This window comes from Vulpes vulpes, chromosome 10 (genome assembly GCF_048418805.1).
Source record: "Vulpes vulpes isolate BD-2025 chromosome 10, VulVul3, whole genome shotgun sequence".
Classification (NCBI taxonomy): domain Eukaryota; kingdom Metazoa; phylum Chordata; class Mammalia; order Carnivora; family Canidae; genus Vulpes; species Vulpes vulpes.
Genome location: NC_132789.1, coordinates 82,876,787 through 82,897,651, shown reverse-complemented (window position 1 = coordinate 82,897,651; position 20,865 = coordinate 82,876,787). Strand labels below are relative to the sequence as shown.

The window sequence follows — 20,865 nt, the reverse complement described above, 5'->3', positions numbered from 1 at the left end:
AACAGGGAAATGTAGCAAAATTTGAAGAATGCAGTGCCATGAAGGCAGCGACTCGGGGCGGCAAACTTGGAACAGCTGAACTAATTTCTGAAATCGATCTAACTTTCTTTCGAAAGCTGCCCTGGTGGGGAGCCTGCTAGGTCAGGAGGGCGCGCTCCGCCCCCGGGAGGCTCCGCTCCCCCAGGCTCCGCCCCCGTCCCGAGAACTCTGGAGCTCGCCCAATCCCGAGCCCCGCTTTCGCCTAACCCCGCCCCCGCCCGGCCTGCCCCGCCCCCTCGTAACCCGGGCGACGCTCCCGCGTCCCGCGTCCCGGAGCCGGGTCCCCTGGCACCGCTGGAGGAGGGGCGGCCCCGCGCCGGCCCTGGCCGCGGCCGGAGGGGGACACACTCCCGCCGAACGCAAAGCCGGAACGGTCCGCGGGCCAGTCCGCCGAGGTTGGTGACGGCTGGGGCGAGGCTCGGGCAGGACTTCCCCAGCTCCTAGGAGAGGCCCGCAGACCTTCGCCCGCACTGTGTAGACTCGGTCTCAAGCGTCCTGAGCCCAGGCCCGCGCCCTGCACCTGGAGAGATGAATAGAAATAGGAGCGGGAAAGGCGCTTTCCTGCTTCCCAGTCCACCTGACCCCCTGAGGGCAGTGGGAGAGTCAACAGGCGGAGGACTAAATTATTAGGACCTCTGGCACTAGGAAGGAGCAGAAGGGGAACTGAAATGCCCTCGGTTAGGGTAAAGATAACTACCTCTCAAGTTTGAGGGATCAAATTGTTATCCCTTAGGTCACGTTCGTACTGGAATATATGCATACATATACGTAATTCGGATTTATCGGCCTTTCACTGAATTAGTGATTAGTTTCCCCTATAGGGATTACACTCTGGCATTTAAAAAAAAGTACATTTAAACACCTAGTAGGTACTTGGTATTATTTGTATGAAGGAATCTTATTTCACAATCTGGGATAGGAAGGGGAGGTATTCTATTAACTAATTTTTAACTGTTTTCCTCTCTCCTTTGCTACTATTATTACTACTGATTTTCAGGCTGAAGTCCATAAGCCTTGGAGAGACCTTCAGCAGTGATCTCCAAAAGTAAGTCAACTGAACCACGACCTGCCTTCACTTCTTTTCCTGCTTTATATTTTGATTTAACCATCAATCAATGTCAGTGGTTAGAAAATGTATGATTTCTATTTATTTTACTTAACAGCTTATCTAATTACCTACCCCTGCGTGCTAAAAGTGTCTCAAAGTTATGATTCAAGGGATAAACGTTTAGCGACTCTTTAAACTTCTTTATGTGATTTTTGTTGTTTGTTCTTTTCAGGACCATGATTACTGATATTTCTTCCATAGTTTTCTTTAATCTTTCATAGTAAAAGAACTTATGGTGATAGTGTAAACAGTTTTAATTCCTATAAATGATTTTGTTGGTGATAGTAAAATAATTTATTTTGAGCTTTCTTGATGACAAATAATACATTTGTTTTCGGTGGTTTGTTGGCTTACACACATCCCACAGTGATTGAATTCTAGAGATAGTAGTCAGCCTGGGACATAGTCTCTCCCCAAGTAGCCTCTGTCTACACAGCGCTAGGCCAGCCCTTCCTCTGTTTCCCGAGGAGGGTATCTCTGAGGATAGTGGGTGGGAGGATTACTCTTTGAAGAATTTTACTTGGGGGCCAGAAATTTAAACTCTCACCGTGGGACACAGTCAACCTGACCCAGCACTCTTAAACCTTTCATCCTGTATTTCTCCATTCTCATTTGTCTTTGCATGTGGGGGCCAACCGTAAAACAAGAGCCAACCAGTAGATCAAAGAATCCACCAAATCTCTTCTGAATACCAACAGTGAAATGGCTTCAGGCAGCCTTTTGATCTTTGTCTCAGCTTTCCTGGTGCCACGTGTAGCACCGCCCACTTGCTGGTAACTGGGGGAGCTGCTTCTGGGTTCTCCTCACAGACTGCTTCACCCTCAGCTCCTGGAGCTAAACTCGTTTTGGTACCAGCTAGAGGGGTGCCTCTCATTCTCCGTCTCCACTCACCTGGCTCTGAACCATTCTTCTCCTTTAATAGTATCCATCTTGTGTGATTTCCTCTGTGGTCTTGAGCCAAGAGAACCCGGATGCAGCCATTGTTCAGGATGTGTTCCATTTTGGCTTCAGACAGGCCTAGGATGATCATCCCAGAGCATTAATCCCATTTCCCATGGTAGAGCTCACCTAGTATTGCTTGGCCAACACCAGGAAAGTGATATGACTCATATTAACAAAGTAAAGGCTTTCTTTACAGGTGTAATTTAAGCCAAAAATGACAGGTCTCTAAGTATGCTTGCATTTTTTCTCAGCTTCTATATGCTGGAATGCATCAACTTCCTACTTTAAGAAAATTCAGCATAAATGAGACTGAATTTAGAAAGAAGATGGTGATTATTAGATTAAAAAAATAATTTGTTGCAAGATCCCTTTAAATATTTGACGCATTTCAAATATTATGTGCCATAAAATTCGGTTCACACATTACCTACTGTGTAAAACAAAATACCTTTATGTGGCCATGTATCATTTGTGAAAAAAAAACCCCTTTTCCCAACAGGCATAAGAAAGGTAGGATGTGGGGTTTAAAGTAGGGAGGGAGCCTGTTCAACTTCTACCCTAACTCTGAGCTTCAACCTTCCAACATAGATTGGTTGGGGGCTATTTATTCCAACATTCATTTAATAACTTTTTTCCCACTTTATCATTCAGCTCTGACCACCCCACATTCAGAGTTTGTGCCTTGAGGCTTGCCAGCAGGGCTTGCAATACTTACATTAAACTAAATTTAAGAGTAAAGGTGCTCCTGCTGCTAATGTTCTCAGATCAGAGGAGAGCAAAATGAAGGAACTGGCAGCTGAAACTTTAATGGTTGGAAACGACTCAGATATTGAAAAAAAATCACAGTTCATATGTGTGACAAAGAAGACATGTTCCTCTCCATGTATAACATTTGCATTTGATTTCATTAGATGCTTGTATTTCCTAACAAAAATTATCTAACCCAAGTAAACGTCGAAAAAGAATAAATTTTACGTCATAGACAGGTGACCCAACTTCGGGGGGGCTTTTATACACCTTGTTGGCTGGATTGAGCTCTGGGGTTTGGTCCTTCTTTCTGTATACAAGCACCTCGGTCTTTCTAGTAGTTGGAGAAATTACAAGTACTGTGTCCTCATTTTGAAACTCCTTGGTGAACCCTTTAAGGGCCTTGCAATTGTGTAGAAATCACCTATGCCAAAATGCCCTTGGCAAGCAAAGTGGGGCTCTCAGAACAGACCTAATTCATTGGGGATGAAATGCCCCAATTGAAGCAAATACAGTCATTGTTTTCTTCTGTCCATTTAGAAATCCACTAGAGATACAGATGAGGGTTAAGAACTGAGATTACTCAAATTTGCTGTGTAACATCAGAGGACTTTGGAACGTAGACTCTTCATAGTTTCTCTGAAATAGGCTTATGGGAGATGCGTTTGAGAGAGCCTTTGGTATCCTTTCAAGCCTGTACGTGAGATCTATCTGTGTTGACCATAACTTCTTACCACTCGTTCTGCATAAAGTTGTCATTTAGTAAGTCCTGGTTTCCAGGTAACTGAACTAGTTAATATAACATCTTATTAGAAAAACAGATTTTTTTAATTACAAAAGAAGTCACTATATCATGAAGTTATAAAGTAGGAGAGGACTAATATTTGCTGTTCAGACGGTGTGCTTTAAAGCTTTATATAAGAGTAAGTAGACATTGTTTCACGGATCATACCATGTCCTGATAATCTGGGTAATACTAGGATTCCATTGTGTGTAAAACATAGCACTGATTTGCATTAGAATTTTCTCTTTAATTACACAAAAAATATTTTCATAATATATTCAAGGCCCAGGTTGATAGTGCTTTACCCAGAGTCACACAGGTAGTAAATACTGGAAGTAAGTGATTTGAAACCTAAAACAAATCTTTCAGTTGCTTGATGAAACTAAGGGTAGAGATCAAAGCTAGTGGACGTGATGATGGAATCAAGGAGCTCTGGCTTTTTGGATGCCTCTCTAACAGTAGAAGTGTGCTTTGTTTTGCATCTGAAAGCCCTTATAGCAAAACAAGTCCACAGACATTATGTTCACACTTCCTCCTACTTAGGGTAAATTTTAGATAATTTGATTTTACAGAATCCCCTTCATTATTACTCAGTAACCTTCCCCACTGTGACATACTGCATTTCCTCAAAATGGCCACAACAATATCTCCCATCCCACATTGTCTTTATACAATGTGAAGTCAGTATTCTTCCATCAGTAGGTGAACCTATGTTTGTTAGCCTAGACTGTAAACAGGTCTTTTATCCTGTAGAAGGGATGCTATGTGACTTCTAAGGCTGGACTGTGAAAGTGGATATAGTTTCCACCTGGCTTTTCTTTGGCATATTTGCCTTTGGAGGACTGAGCCACCACACGAGAAATCTGAGATTGCCATTCTGTGAGGAAGTCCAAGGCCTATGAGGTGGCCACATGTAGTGTTCTAGCAAACAGCCCAGTTAAGATCCCAGTTAAAAGTATCAACTACCAGATATAAGAGATAAGACACTTACAGATGATTCCTGACCCCACCCCCCACCATTGAGTTATCCCCAAGCTTCTGAATCTTTGTAGAAGAGGCTCCAGTCATAATGATATAGAGAAAAGCCATCCTGTTGTACCCTGTCCTAATTCCTGACCCACAAAAAGTGTGAAAGATAATAAAATATTGTTGTTTTAAACAATCTTTTCTGGACCTCTATATTTTGAAGTGATTTGTTTCACTATGGTAGCTGTGTGTCTCTTGGGGCAGCTGTCTGCTTGTTGAGAATCAGTCTTAGCAGCCATCACTTCTAAGGAAAAGCCTTTATTTGTGAGTGAGAAAGTTTTTAGAAAACAGCAAAGTATGAGCAATTTTCAATTATTGATTGTAACAGGAAAGCAAAGCATGAGCATTTGAAATCCCTAGCTGTCCTAAAAATCTTCACTCTTTAATTGCAACCATGTCCCTTAACAAAACTCATACCAAAGCTCCTGATTGTCTGAATCTTCATTCATTTATCAGATTTTCTCCTTATCCACTTGGTAGTAGAGATGCAGACAAGTAATAAATTGGCCAAAAGGCAGATGGTAGAAGAAAATAATGAGAAGCAACCTGCAGAATCCACTCACTGAGTATCATTCCTGAATAACAGAGCTGTAGCTCTACACACAGAGGCATTCTCAGCTCAGATGACAGACTGTGGATCTCTAATAATGTCTTAAAGGATTCTCTGAAAGATTCATTCTTTAAAATACTGTTTCTGGGTTTTTTGTTTTGTTTTGGTTTTTGTAGTCTAAAATGACCACCCTGCCCCCACTGCCCGTGATACGCCCAAAGCTTACATCTTTAGCCAGACAGAAGCTGCCATGTTCCCCCAGCGCAATTCCAAGGTACGTGACCCTGGTTTTCATTTCTTTTCCTACAGAATGAATTTCTTGCAGTAAGAAATGTCAATAGCACATCTCAGCAAAGGAAATTGTTCAAAGACAAACGTATATTGTTACATTCAGAATATTCAAATTTGCTGTTTCAAAGGATCAATGAACCTCATTCAAGTATTAAGAATTTCTTTATTTATTAAGCTAGTACTCATTTGATTGTTTTATTACCTGTTCTAATTACATCATGGTCCTATAAAACTTTGGAGATATATTTCCTTTTTAAAACGTGGGTGGAGAATTGAAAGCACAGACTTTAGGAGTGAAAGGTGGACAGCTTCTAATCTGCAAGGTCCTGAGCGCTAATTTCTGATTTGGAGGAAAGAGGACACAGTCTTACTACTAGCGTGAGCTGGCAGGCCAGGTTTAGGTACTGAAATGATCCCGAGGCTATAAATGCAGCATCACACTGCTGCTACACTAAACGGCTGCTGAGCTCCTGGAGTTGCTGCCCAGAAACCGCAGGACAGAGGACAATGAATTTTTTCATAATATTAATGAGGATTGTATTATTCAGAAATTGCCCATTTATGGTTTTATTGAGTTATAGTGATGCACATATTATTTATCTATATAAATAATTTGCATGTGTAGGTTTGATTATTTTCTATATATGCCAACTTTTCACTTCAGGCAAGGCATAATGATCAAAGTATTATGAGACTACTTTGTTTTGAGAAGAATAGTATTTCTGGGAAAGACCAAAGTCCCTGGACCAAAATAAATGCACACAGCTAAACTAACATAAAAGTTCCCTTATAACAGCAAATCAAAGTTTCTTCTCAGAAAATTTGAAAAACAGATTTTTTGATACATGCATAATTCAGGATATATATATATATATACATATATATATATTATGTTCTTACTTTCAATTTTACTTTTGAATAATGTGGAACATTTACAAAGTCTGAAAAAGCTTCTTCTTCCTGCCTTTTATAAAACACTTGAGATTCCATTTTCTTTTCAACACCAGCAAAAACGCAGCCCAATCTTGTATCTCTAAAATAAGATGGATTTTAAAGAAAACTATTTCTTGTATTCATTTTTTTGAAGAAAAGCATTTTTTCATAACCACTTAAGGCAGAGTTTTGTATCAAGATTTTCCATTAGCTTCTGAATAAAAACTGATGCTTATTTATTCGCATCTTCCCATTGTTATGAGATGTTAGTATTATGCTTGTTTTTAAAGGTGCAAGGGAGAGTGGAGAATAAATATGCTACCGGTGTAATAGATTTCTCAGTAAAGTCTCCTTAAAATCACTTTTTAAAAATAATAAGTTGAATTTTATGTGTGATTTAAAAACTCAAACATTTCACAGCAAAATTTGGTAATATTTGCAACAAATAAATATGATGTGTTTGTATCAAGCAGGTGTTCTTTGTTCAAAAATCTTGCACCAAACAGAATATGACTTCTGTATTGGAAAATTATAATGTAAAGCAACATGAGCAAAATGGAAGAGCTTATAAGCTTTGAGGAGAAAATTCCATTTATTTAAGAATGCTGATTATTTTAATGTGTTGGTGTTTTGTTTGCACACTGAGTTTAAAATCCTTTCCTATCAACATTCAAGAAAATGAAAATTTGGAAATTATTTTTTATTTGAATTCAATTAATTAACATATAATGTGTTATTGGTTTCAGAGGTAGAATTCAGTGATTCATCAGTCGTATATAACACCCAGTGCTCATCACATCACATGCCCTCCTTAATGCCCATCACCCAGTTACCCCATTCTCTCACGCCCCTCCCCTGAAAATTTGGAAATTATTTATCAACAACCTAACTCTATAGCTATTGTACAATATTTATTATATATGGTATTATACCTTAAATATTTCTGTTCTCCTGGTGGCATTTTATGTTTGGGAGCTTTTCAACTTGATAAAGCAGTGCTTTATTATTTCTTTCCATTTCATTTAGGTCTCAGTTGATCAAAGAAAAAGATGACATAGATCATTATCTGGAGGTGAATTTCAAAGGATTGTCAAAAGAGGAGGTTGCTGCGTAAGTATAACCTCTTAAAGGTACTTTAATATAAAGTTTGTTTCTTTTGTCTTGATACTTTATTGAAATTTCAATTTTCCTGTGCAGTACACTTTTTCATTGGAATGTGGCATTTAAAAATTAAAGCTCACATTAAATAGTGATAAGTCATGTCTATTGATCTTACACATATCAAAGTCTTTAATTTTATGGCTTTCAAAATTCTCATATTTACCAAGATATTATACTATCACATTTGCAATATTTTAGTTAAGTCTGTGCCATTAATTGCTTATTAACTTCCATTTTAAGGTATGTTGCCTCCATGGGGGAGAAAAAAGCTTTTAAGAGAAAGATCATGTCTTTTTTTCCTAGTGATTTAAAACAAAAATGTATGTTCCTCCCCCCACCAAAACCCGCACAAAGAATGAATGGATCATAGTTTATTGGTTGCTTTTTAAATAATTCTAAATTGTCTGGATTTATTTTATCAATGAGCAATATAAACTTTGCCATTTTATCACTAGTTAGAAACTAATTTTTGATCTGAAAACAATATAAAAATCTATGTAGGTTAGTGAGAAATGAATAGAAACCTAAAATAATAGCTAAATAGATTTAACATTTCTTAGCTATAGACTTGGTTTTAACATCAGATCTTTAGATGCAAGCATTGAAAAAGAAATATTATAATGCACACACATCTTATGGAACTCATTAATTGATTCAATTAAAATATTTCATGCAATAAATGTTTTTAAAACATCCTCTCACTATTGTCAAGTGTTATGGGAGTCCAGTGAAAGAGTTTTCTTTAGATTTTTTGGTACAGGTTTCATAGAGTCTAAAATTCCAAATCTCTTGATGTGTTTCACTTTATTAGATGTTATCTTTGTCAATTTGCACATCACATGGAAAATTGGAATAGTTCATTCTGTCAGTAGCTACTTTATTTTATAGAGTCATAAAATTTTTACAGTACCTATAATCACTGTCTTCCTTCGAACACTATTGACTGCTGTGTGTAGTATCTGGGACCTTTGGTTAAAGTTGTTCTGGTTGTTAATTTATTAACTTTCCATCATAACCTGTTGGATAAAATTAGAAGTTAATATTGTCTGATGATACTTATGAGCAAAATATATGTGATATTTTCATTCTGACTAAAATATAATGATATCCAAATATCTGTAATTGGCTTAACAATTAAGAATTAAATATGGAATTAAATTTATTTTAACAAGCTAGAAATCCATATATAGCACTTGAAATCTGCTAAACTTTCAGTCTTCTTTGGAGAAAACTTTGGTCTAAAACAATGCAAAACATGCTGATGGGTGTTCTCTTAATACTTTTTTCCATTAAGGATATTACCAAATTGATTTTTTTAACTTAATAAAGTTTTATCCCAAATTGATTTCAAGTCCATAGTATGCTACAGAAAACAAGTAGCACTGGGTAATTCTCCAGCCTTACAATTGCATTTTCCTTAAAGTTTTCTCAGCTGAATACTTTTTTAGACCAAAGCTAAAGCAAACCTTAATAGGAAGATAGCTTGTACTTAGCTCACTCTTCTGCTTTTGATTGATACATATTCTAGACTTTGCCACAGACAAACTAATTGAATAGCATGTAAAGGAGAAAACTGATGAATAATTTCAGCACTCCCAGCAATACTCAGCAGGTGCCATGAGGAATTATGCATATTCTGTTGACCAAGGAACCGCTACGTAAAACTTTTTATTAGTCAGTCAACTCTAGAAAGATAAATTGGTCAGTCAACTCTAGAAAGATAAATTGGTCAGCAAGCATTTAAGTGCTACTTTATATCTAATACTAGGTTTTTCACAGTGGGAGAGACAGTGATAACGTATTGTAAAATATTTGGCTCCATCCTTGTCTCTGTTTGAGACAATAAGATTCATGAACAGAAAACAAATATGTAATGAATGAGTGCTGATTGTTTTTTTTTAAGATTTTATTTATTTATTCATCAGAGAGAGAGAGAGCACACGCACGCAAGAGAGAGAGAGAAGAGAAAGAGGGAAAGGGAGAGGGAGGCGGAGGGGGAGGGGGACGGGCAGAGACACAGGGAGAGGCACAGGCAGAGACACAAGCAGAGGGAGAAGCAGGCTCCATGCAGGGAGCCCGATGTGGGACTTGATCCCGGGACTCCAGGATCATGCCCTGGACCGGAGGCAGGCACTAAACTGCTGAGCCACCAAGGGATCCCCTGAATGAGTGCTGATTGTATTGTGAAGTGCAGCCTCGAGGTCTAGAGGAAATCAGGGAAAACTAAAGTGGTAGGATGAAAGCTGCCAAGGAAGACAGATTCTAAGTTTGGCTTTCAGTTTGGTAGCATTATAAAGTTACCCATCCAGTACTTCACAGATCCCAAGTATAAAAGCAGGAGAAATTGATGAATCAAATTTTCAACCAGACAAAAGCAATATCTAAGATTAAGTCTCTCTATATACTGCTTTTTTCTTCTCTAAGATGGTAATATACATATTCCTTATATATGGCATGATTATATATACATATATATGTTCATTATATAATTCATACACACTAGCTGTGATATCCCATAATATGTATGTGCTCTCTGTCTAGTCCCAAAATAACCCATCATCATCTGACCCAAAATATACCAATTTATTTATATGTAGACTCACACTCTGTGACTTTCCTTCTATCATGATTGGTAGAGAGTTCCTATTCTCATCTAAGGATGATGCCTCTGCTTGTGCTCTAGCTACCATCCCCTCTTATTTGTTCCAAGTCTTTATCCTGCATTTAAACATATTTTTCTTATACATCATCATTTTCCCTTTCTACTGGATCAATCTCACTAGCATTCATATTTTCTGTAGTATTTCGCTTGATTTCTTATCCCCCTCCAGGTTCCATCCCATTTTCCTGTACCTTTCATAGCAACCAGATGCACTGTCTCGGTATTTGCATCCACTCTTACATCGATTGACTCAAAAGAGGTTTCTAGTCCCAGAAGTCACAGAAATCTCTCTGTTTAGAATAACTAAAATCTGCATTTTTACCATGTATAATGATTGCATTTCTGTACTCACAATGTCTTCACAACATTTGGTAAGAGTTGAGCATTTTCTCATTGGTCACTCTGAACCCGTGGCTTCCAGGATGCCATGTTCTGTGGTTTTTCTCCAGACTCTGACTGTGCTCTTAGTCTCCTCTTTCCTGACTGGCTTTTTCTTTTTAAACTCTCAGTGGTGGGTTGTCCTAGGGCTGAGTCTTAGGCCCTCTATTCCCTGCGACTCTCTCCCCGGATCCAGTCTTTAAGTTTTAAGTACTAAAATACCCTGATGCCTACCACATTTGTAAATCCAGCCCTGAGCTCTCCATAAGCTCCAAATTTTTATATCCAACTGCCTCCTTTATATATCTACATGGATATTTAATAGACACTCTAAAGTTAATCTGGCCACAAACTGGACTCTTGATTTACCCCTACTTTCCCTCACCTCCCCCACCCAATAATTACCCCCAGTCTTTCCTCAATTCAGTAAATGGCACTAAGGCAGCCTTGAGTTGCACCCTGACTTCACCACCCTCCCCCATCTAATCCATCACTATGTCCTATCATATAGAAGCTCTAAATATATCCTGTGTTCATCTACTTCCCTTCATTGCATAGCCACCATCATCCCTTGCCAAGATCACTAGAATAGTCTCCCAAATGCTCTTCTCATATCCCCTTGAACTCTGCCAAAATTCAGCATCCAGAGTCATCTTTTGAAAAAAAAATTAGATCATAACACTCACCTGCTTAATATGCACTGAGAGCTTCCCATTATTCTTATGGTAAACTCTAAGGCTTATCATGGTTTGGACTTTGCTGTGCCTGATTTGGACTTCGATGACCTCTCTGATTTTATCTCATTTTATCCCATTTTCCCCACCACTCACTTCAATCATTGTGGCCTAATTGCTGACACTTTCTTGTCATGCAGGTGTCACCTTGAATGTGACCTCTTCAGTCTGCCATTCCCTGACCTCATAATCCAGTAGCCCTCATCCCACCTCTACTTACTCTATTTCTGCTATAACTTGGTCCCCCTCTTGCATTGCGAGTCTGCATGTCAGCTGTCTTCATCCCCAGCAGAATGGATCTGCACAGGACCAGGGGCGTGTCTCTGTGTGTCCTGCCACATGGACGGAGCTCAACACCGGCAAGTTAAATGAATGAATGAGTGAAATAAGTGTCAGATTGACACCATGAAATAGGTATCCTGCTATGACTATTCTTTGCTTACAATATTTTAAGGTCAGTGTTGTATGTGACTATATTGAATCAAAGCAGTTTAACTTCTCAAAGGCATTTTATGTACACAAGTAGGGGTATAAAATTTAAAGGAGGAGTTGAGCAGGACAAGCTAGGGTAGTTGTTCCTGGAATGGTTGAATCCATTGATGGGGGATCATTTTACTTTGGAATGGGTAAAGTAGTTCAAAAGCAAAGGGCTTCTGGGTTTTTTATTATCTACAGTTACAGAAGAATTTCAGTATGCTTCATTACTTCTTAAGAGACTGGGTTATTTCTGTGCCTAGTAGATACATCTCCCCCAATTTTGTACTCATGTACAATATAATTGACACTGACAATTTGATTTTTCTTAGGTAAATCTTCAAATAGGTCATCGATGGTATTTGACCTTTAACAACTAAAGAAGATCCTGTTGTGGTTTTATACTTTATTTTTTATTCTGAATACTGTATTCAGAATACAGTATTTTTAAAAGGATTGAAAGTATCACTTATTATCATATTGTAATTGCTTTGAGTAGCTAAGTAATGAAAGTATCATTTGTAGATTCAGATACAAATTTCTGGGGGGCAGTTTTTACAGCTTCAGCTATGTATATGAGGATACAAATAAACAAAATCATCAAGGGACAGAGAATGCTAATCTGCTCAGTATTACTTTCTGCTTCAGATATCATGTTCTATTAGGTGGAAGAATAGATTTGGTTCAAAACTGTGTGCAGTGCTCGCTTCGGCAGCACATATACAAAACTGTGTGCATCTCCAAGATATTGCTTTCTTGCAGAGCATCTTTCCAGCATCATCAGTTGCAGTGTGCTAAGCATCACTTTGTCAGCACAGTGGCGATTAGAACTGTCAGTTACCATATTCAATAAGTTTGGGTCGTAAAGAAACAAAGAGCCATTTATTTTCATATCTCTTAAAGCCCTTCTCCCCTTCCTCATTTTGAATTGTCTTCTACTTAGGCAGTTAAAGTAAATGGGCGTTTTCCCAGCACTAAGTTTTCATCTTGAGTTTATTTCAAAATTGTCTGGAACCAAAGGTGCTTTTATGAACCACAGATATTCTTGTTATAAGCAAATTTAGCACCTGGATCTGCACCTTGGCCAGGTAATCAAAATATATGGAAGAGGAGGGAGACATTTATTCAGGAGGTATTTCATGATAATCCTGTGGGAAATTGGGTCTCTTCACGTGTGCTGTTCCTCTGCTTCATTTATCTTGTTTACTTTTAAATAATTTTGTGAAATCGTTTTGTTTTCCCTCCAAAATATTTTGCTCTTTTGTAAAGTAATAAGTGAAATTCTCTATGGACTCTTTGCAAATTAACTTTCTGAAAGGACAGTTGCCAAATAAATGGTTGCATGACTAACAAGAACAGGCAGGAGAGAGAGGGAAAGGAAGCTGCCCGTCTTTCCCTCTGGGTAGCTAAGTTCTTCCTGATTTGAGAAAGAGACAGGATTTTGATGTTCTGAAACGGAGAGGTGATTATTCCTAACCTTCTCATGAATATAAAAAAAAATTAGGCAATAGCAGAGAATGGTGACAAGAAGAGTGGAGAAATACCTTTCTTTGTTATTTATTTTTATTGATTTGCTTCCTTATTTAAATTCTAATATTGTCTTCCAGACATACTTGCATTGTCTTACTGATCTCTAGGATGTGAAACTAGGAAAGAAAAGACATTTTTGACCATAATTTTTTTAAAAAAATAAAGAATAGTGATATTAATAAAACTTAACATTTTGGAATTTAAAAAATGTAATTGGAAGGAACTTTAAAAAGAATCTTCCCTAAGTGCAAAAAGGATCCCAGATTTTCATCAAAACTAAGTCTAAATAAATAAAAGACGAAAGACTTCAAATGTCAACAGGACACAGAAATGCCAATTTCTTAGGCATTTGTGTCTTTATGTCCTTTAAAAGGTTGCTTTAAAATATTATTTTCATATATGGTATTTAAACTTAGCAGCTCTATTAGACTTAGAAATCTTTGTAAGGCAAAAGCATAGGAATCATGACACTGCAGCTCTGGCTGTTAGGAAGCTGATTTCCTCCTCAGTTGGAAATTTGGTTTTGCTGCTTAATGCCTGTGTAATCTTACACAGGTTACTTGATTTATCTAATCTTTGATTTCCATAAGTATTTGAAGAGTACAATAATAAGGGGAAATTCTTATGAAAGTTAAATGAGATTGTCTATATGAAACACAAATAGACAACCCTCACTTTAGCTATTTAACTGTCATTGACCTTTTTTTTTCTTTTAAGGCATTTATTAGTTAATATAAATAACCTAAATGTTTCACATTAACTTTATGTGTTGATTTAGGTATTAATATTAATTTGTCACTTTTCTTTAAATATGTATAGTCACATATTTAGCTTTGTACTAGGTATCATTTTTATCATGTTCAGAAGATAGAGTTTCTAATAAGAGATACATTTCAAATTTAGTAATGCTAGCCAATGAAGATAAATTTTTTTTTAAATTTCAGCTTGTAGTAAATTTTTCATAAGCTAACTTATGCTGTACCAAGCAACACAATTTGTATAGCCTGCTGAGCTATTCCAAACACTTTTAAAACATTTCTACGAATCACTTAACCTTACTATTACTATAAGATGCTTTACATATAAACCTACAGTTTTAGACACATAAGGAATATATAGCCAGAGAACTTGGCTCTTCCCATAACCGATTATGAAGCTGAAAGTACACAGTGGCTCTCCTTTATTTGGAAATCATCTGGGAAATTGTTCTTTCAGGAACAAGGAACAAAGTGATAAAAGGAGATAAATACCCAGGTACCATAGGGTTGAATCAGAACTGTCAGTGGGATGAGCAACGACCCAGCCACATCACCTGTAATTCATGTGGCAAGATGGTTTTATTATGTTGAGTTTTGTTTTTGATTTTATATTCTGTCTGTATTGAGAAAGAAGGCATGGGAAGATCTAAAACTAATGAGGTTTTCTTCCATTCTCCATTATAGCTAAAAAATAATCTTCAAAATGTTGATATTACTGCAATTATGTAAAAATCACCCCCTGGCTCATACCTATACCATATTCTGTTTTCTGTGTTGGAAACTGGAGATATTGTAACTAGCATCACCTTCTCAGGACTTAAAGCAAAACCAGGTTATGGGCACACACATATCCTTTTGCTTTCCCAGGGCTTCCACAGATATTACCAGATCATAGTCTTTTCTGGTATAGCGTAATTAAGTGATGCCTAACTCTGCATTAGAACTGTACAGTATTATTCTCTTTTTTAAAGATTTTTAGATTGTGATAAAATATGTATAACATAATATTTTCCGTCTTAACTGTTCTAAGTGTACAGTTCAGTGGCATTAAATACATTAATACTATTGTGCAACCATCACCACCATCTATCCCAGAATTCTTTTCATCTTGCAAAACTGAAACTCTGTACCCAGTAAACAATACCTCTCCCCTCAGCCTGTAGGAACCATTGTGCTACTTTCTGTCTCTATTATTTTGACTATTCATATAAACACTTCATATAATTAAAGTCATTCATTAGTTATCTTTTGTGACTGTCTTATTTCACTGCATAATTTCCCCAAGATTCATCTGTGTTGTAGCATACGTAAGAATTTCCTTCCTTTTAAAGGCTGAATAATATTCCATTGTATATATAGGCCATATTTTGCTCATCCATGCATCCATTGATAGACACTTGGGTTGCTCCCATGTTTTGGCTATAAAAATGCTGCTGTGAACATGGGTGTACAAAGATCTCTTCAAGACTCTGTTTTCAATTCTTTTGATTATAAACCCAAAACTGGAGTTTCTAAATAATTTGTAATTTTATTTTTAATATTTTTTAGGAACCACCATTCTGCCACAACAGTCTCTATACCATTTTACATTTCCACTGACAACATACGGAGGTTCCAATTTTGTCACATCTTAACCAACATTTATTCTTTTCTGCTTTTATGATAGTAGCCATCATAGTCAGTATGCGGTGATATCTCATTGTGGTTTTGATTTGCATTTCCCTAAGGATTAGTGACGTTGAGCATCTTTTCATGTCATCTGGATATCTTCTTTAGAGAAATGTCTGTTTGAGTCTTCTGTCCATTTAAATGTCTATATATTTAGATGTTAATCTCTTATCAGATTTAGGACTTGCAGTTATTTTCTCCTATTCCATAGGTTGCCTTTTCATTCTGTTGATAGTGCTTCTTGATAACAAAGGTTTTTAGGTTTCATGAAGTCCAGTTTGTCTATTTTGTCTTTTACTACCTGTACCTTTGGTGTCATATCCAAGAAATCATTGCCAAAGCCCATGTTGTAAGACTTTTGCCCTAAGTTTTCTTCTAAATGTTTTATAGATTTAGCTCTTATGTTTAGGTCTTTGTTCCATTTCAATTTATGTATACAGTGTTAGGTAAGAGTTTAGCTTTAAAAAAAAAAGAGTTTAACTTCATTCTTTTGCATGTGGATGTCTTGTTTTCTGACCAATTGTTAAAAATATTGTTTTTTCCCACTGAGTAGTCTTGACATCCTTATCAAAAATCACTTAGCCATTTATGTGAAGATTTATTTCTGACTCTATTCCATTGGTTTATATGTCTGCCTTTCCATTTATTTGTCTTCTTTAACTTTTTTTCAACAATATTTTACATTTACAATTTTCATTGTACAAGTCTTTCATCTTAGTTAAATCCTAAGTATTTTATTTTATATATTGTTGCTATTGTAAGCAAAGTTGTTTTCTTAATTTCCTTTTCAGATAATTTATTGTTAGTATTTAGGTATCTACTGAATTTTATGTGTTGACCTTGTATCCTGCTAATTTGCTGAATTTATTAGTTCTATAAGCTTTTTTTTGTGTGTGTAGAATCTTTAGGGTTTTCTACATAGGGTTTCTACAACACTGGAAACAGATCATTTTAGTCTTTCCTTCCAATTTGGATGCCTCTTGTTTCTTTTTCTTTTCTAATTGCTCTGGCCAGGACTTCCAGTACTATGTTGATCAGTGTGATGAAATTGTTTTTTTTTTTTTTTTTAGATGTGATGAAATTGTATCTTTGCTTATTCCTGATCTAAGAGGGAAGGTTTAAGTCTTTCATCATTGAGTATTATGTTTGCTGTGAGTTTTTCATATATAGCTTTTATCATGTTGAGGTAGTTTCCATTTTTATTTGGTGGGTGTTTTTATCATGAAGGTATTGAATTTTGTCAGGTGCTTTTTCTGTATAATCTGGTCTTTCTTAGGGACAGTTTCAGTTGGTTTGTTTTTTGTCCTCTTGAATGGGATACCTTCCTATTTCTTTGTATACCTTATGATTTTTTTGTTGTTAAAAACTGGACATTTTAATCTAATACTGTGGTAACTATGGTAATCAGATTCTTTAACTTTTACAGCATTTGTGGCTATATTGTTTTTATTGTTTTTATTTATTATTTATTGTTGTAGTCTGTCTTAGTGTCAAGGATCAACCTGAGGTGTACTTTTAAGGTCCTTCCTAGGTGTTTTCCTGAGCCTGCACCTTTCTTTTTCTTTCTTTCTTTTTTTTTTTTTTTTAAGATTTTATTTATTCATGAGAGACACGGGGGGTGGGGGGAGAGAAAGAGAGAGAGAGACAGAGACAGAGACAGAGAGAGAGAGAGGCAGAGACACAGGCTGAGGGAGAAGCAGGCTCCATGCAGGGAGCCCAACGTGGGACTCAATCCCTGGTCTCAGGATCACACCCCTGGGCTGAAGGCGGCGCTAAACTGCTGAGCCACCCAGGCTGCCATGCACCTTTACTTGGGCATGTGTTTCCCCCCTATATGCATTTACTTTCAAATATCCTAGCTTTTAATGTTTTAAAACTTAAGCTGTTTTTGGCTTTTGAAGAGTGAAAAAGAGAAAAAATGAAGGGGAAAAGAGTGGTGTCAGAAAAGCACCATCCCTTTGCGTCTCCTGTAAATTGCTTCAGTCTGAAAGGGAGGGGCTTATGAGAATAGAGGTATATGTGCAATGATGGCTACCCACTTCTGTGTCTGCCTCTCCATGATCAGAAGAAACAATCAATGCTCAGTAGATAGGACCCCAAGACAGGGTCCTTATTGCCTACTGTGAGCTGTTTACATGCTGGACCTGGAACTAGTGCATGGATGCCTGCCATGGGGCTTGTGGGTGGTGAATGAGTGGCTGCTACTGAGCTACGAGTTGAAACTGACCAAAAAATTAATCACAATGTACTGTTCAAGGCTTCCCTTGGAAGTTGCAAAGCTTCAGTAAACTCTAGCACTCCAAAATAATTACATCAGCTGCAATTATTGTCTAGGTTGGGAGACAGATTGGTGGAGCTTCTTACGCTACCTCTTTTCAAAGCATTCTCTTTTGATATAAAGAAATTTTAAATGTCCACTTAAAGAAAAAGAATGTAAAAACGTATAGAGGATACTTTAATCGTTTTTAAATTATTTGAAACTTAAATTTTTGTTTGGAATGATTCTCTGAGATAATTTTAGATAATCTGCACTTTCTTTGATTTTCAAAGGTTCTCTATATACACATATATAATTATATATAGTATGTTTATAAATATGTATATAGAATGTGTGTATTTGTGTGTGTTTTGTATGTATGTATGTGTATGTGTGTGGGTATAAATATATCCTCAAACTGTGATTTCGCTTAATCTCAGTTTTCTACATATCACCATATAAACATCTTGTATATGTTTCAAGCACTTTTTTCATGCTAAAAAAAATTGAATATTGTGAGAAAACCTAAGTAGAGAAGAATATGTCATCTTCTTCACCATAATCCACATACCCCTGGATAAAACTTGACCGTCTATTTCCACTAATAATATTATCAGGAATACCCCATTAATTAAGATATCAGATTTAGATTAACCAACATCAGTATATGTATGCAAACTTTGACATAGAAGAGAAAAGCTCTAGGAAAATGGCATTTTACTATCAAGAGGGATGTATGGAATCATATTTAGGACAAGTCAGTTGACTCAGAAATGTCTATAAAATTGGATTGTCTGATTTAACAAGTTTGGCTATATTGTTTTCTCTGGAAACCTCTCATTTTTCTAACTTTTTGTGGATTGAGACTGTGAGGAGGAGGCTAACATTTTGAAATGCCATCTGATAAAAGGGCAATCAAAAGAATTAGCCACTAATAAAAAGTCAAAAGTCTGGGGATATACCTTGGAAGGGCAAATAATAACTGAGCCCTTTGGGTACTCTTTAAAGTGTGTTTACATTGTAATTGAAATTTAGTAACAAAGTATCGGTTTGTTTTCCTTACTCCGTTTCATATGGCAGGGAAATGAGAAATATATTTTAGAAAAACTTAATGTTTTGATTTGCTAGTTTTGTTTCATTATAGGCTATTTATTTTTCTAGTTAAAGATTTTAGTTGTTTGGAATTCACCAATGTGGATCCCCTCAGTTCTTAATTAAAATTAATTATGCATTAATTCACAAAATAATTAATTAATCACTATAGTGTCTTCCAAAACTCTTAGGTAATCAATGGTAAAGAATCTTTCCAAACTTCTTTTGCCCTTTAATTTTTTTTCATTACATTCACGGTATTCCTAAGGGATTAGAAGTTACTTAGAATAATTTTGAAGTGCTTAAATTTTATTCTAGGTATATTGGGAAATCATTGGAACATTTTAAGCGGGGAACAACGTTATGTGACTTCATTTTATTCTATTTTTTTAAGACTTCATTTATTTGTTCATGAGAGACACACAGAGAGAGGCAGAGACACAGGCAGAGATAGAAGTAGGCTCCCCATGGGGAGCCTGATGCAGGACTCAATCCCAGGACCCTGGGATCATGACCTGAGCCAAAGGCAGACACTCAACCACTGAGCCACCCAGGTGTCCCTGTAACTTCATTTTAAATGAATCACTAAGACTGCTCTGTCGACATTTGCCTGGGAAATAGCCCAAGTAAGAGATGATGGCAGCTTGACTGGGATAAATCTAGTGGAAATGATGAGAAATGGTTTGATTTAGAATATATTTAAGTGATATGGAGAACAGAGTTTACCAGCAGAATGAATGTGGGTTTGAGTAAAGGAAGTAATCAAAGATGATGCCTTCTGAACTGACCTGAACTGTTGGGACAATGTCTTATTCTCTGATGAGTCTCAAGTACACTGGGTATAACAGTACCCAGTATATAGTAGACACTCCATCAGTATTTTTTAACTAAGGCCAACCACATCAGTCTGTGAAATCTCTACCATTCCCATTTGAAACTTATTATTTGCCAAAACAATAATAACTGACATTTGTTGAGCACTATCTCTCAGATACTGTGCAAAGTGCCTCACATGTATTAATTTATTTAATCATAGAAAAATCTTTGTTAGTTCCATTTATAGCTAAAGAGAAAGCACAGAGATATTAGGTAACTTACTCAAATATATCGAAGAACAGGAAATTTAACCTTGGCAATTGGGTTCCAGAACTCATCCTCAAATCATTACAGTATTCTGTCTTTGGATTTACTCAAATATTCATTAAACCATGTTCTCTCTCATCTTCCAACTTGAGCGCTGAAGCCATGGCTGCTTTGCTCACATGTTCATCCTTAGTACTCGTACAGGGTTGGCACACAGGTGCTTGGGGAATCATTGAATGATGATCTCTTACCCCTTCACAGCCTTGTATATCTGCTCTGCCTGAAATGCCTTCCTCTTTCCCCTATGCCTTGTGTACTTGGTAAACTTCTATTTTCCAGCTATTTCTTGCTCTGTGAGGCTTCCTCAGAGCCACGCTCAACAACATGGTAGAATTCAGAGCTCCTGCTTGAACTCTTTTAATAGCCATTGACAATCATCTATGTGTAAGGTTTTTTCCTTCTCGATTAATGTTTAACAAACTATAGACTATGACCCCCCTGTCAATATGGTTATGACCCATCAGTTTGGGGTTCATGATTAGCTTTTATAAAATGAAAAAAAGTGCAATAAAATAGAAAAGAATATATTACATAGAGTAAGGTTAAATATTGGAAGGCTACCATCTATAATGCAACAGAGCACGAGGT

General features: G+C 36.8%; 1 protein-coding gene across 1 annotated transcript in view; it reads left to right on the top strand.

The window, feature by feature from the left end:
• Positions 1-284: 284 nt before the first annotated feature.
• The window catches only part of TTC29 (tetratricopeptide repeat domain 29), a 247,827-nt gene continuing 227,246 nt past the window's right edge, over positions 285-20,865 (top strand). The window contains exons 1-4 of the mRNA XM_026018176.2: positions 285-434; positions 1,037-1,084; positions 5,373-5,470; positions 7,447-7,530. Of these exons, the coding sequence (XP_025873961.2) occupies positions 5,379-5,470; positions 7,447-7,530 (176 nt within the window). The 5' untranslated portion in view covers positions 285-434; positions 1,037-1,084; positions 5,373-5,378. The remainder of the gene's footprint in view (positions 435-1,036; positions 1,085-5,372; positions 5,471-7,446; positions 7,531-20,865) is intronic.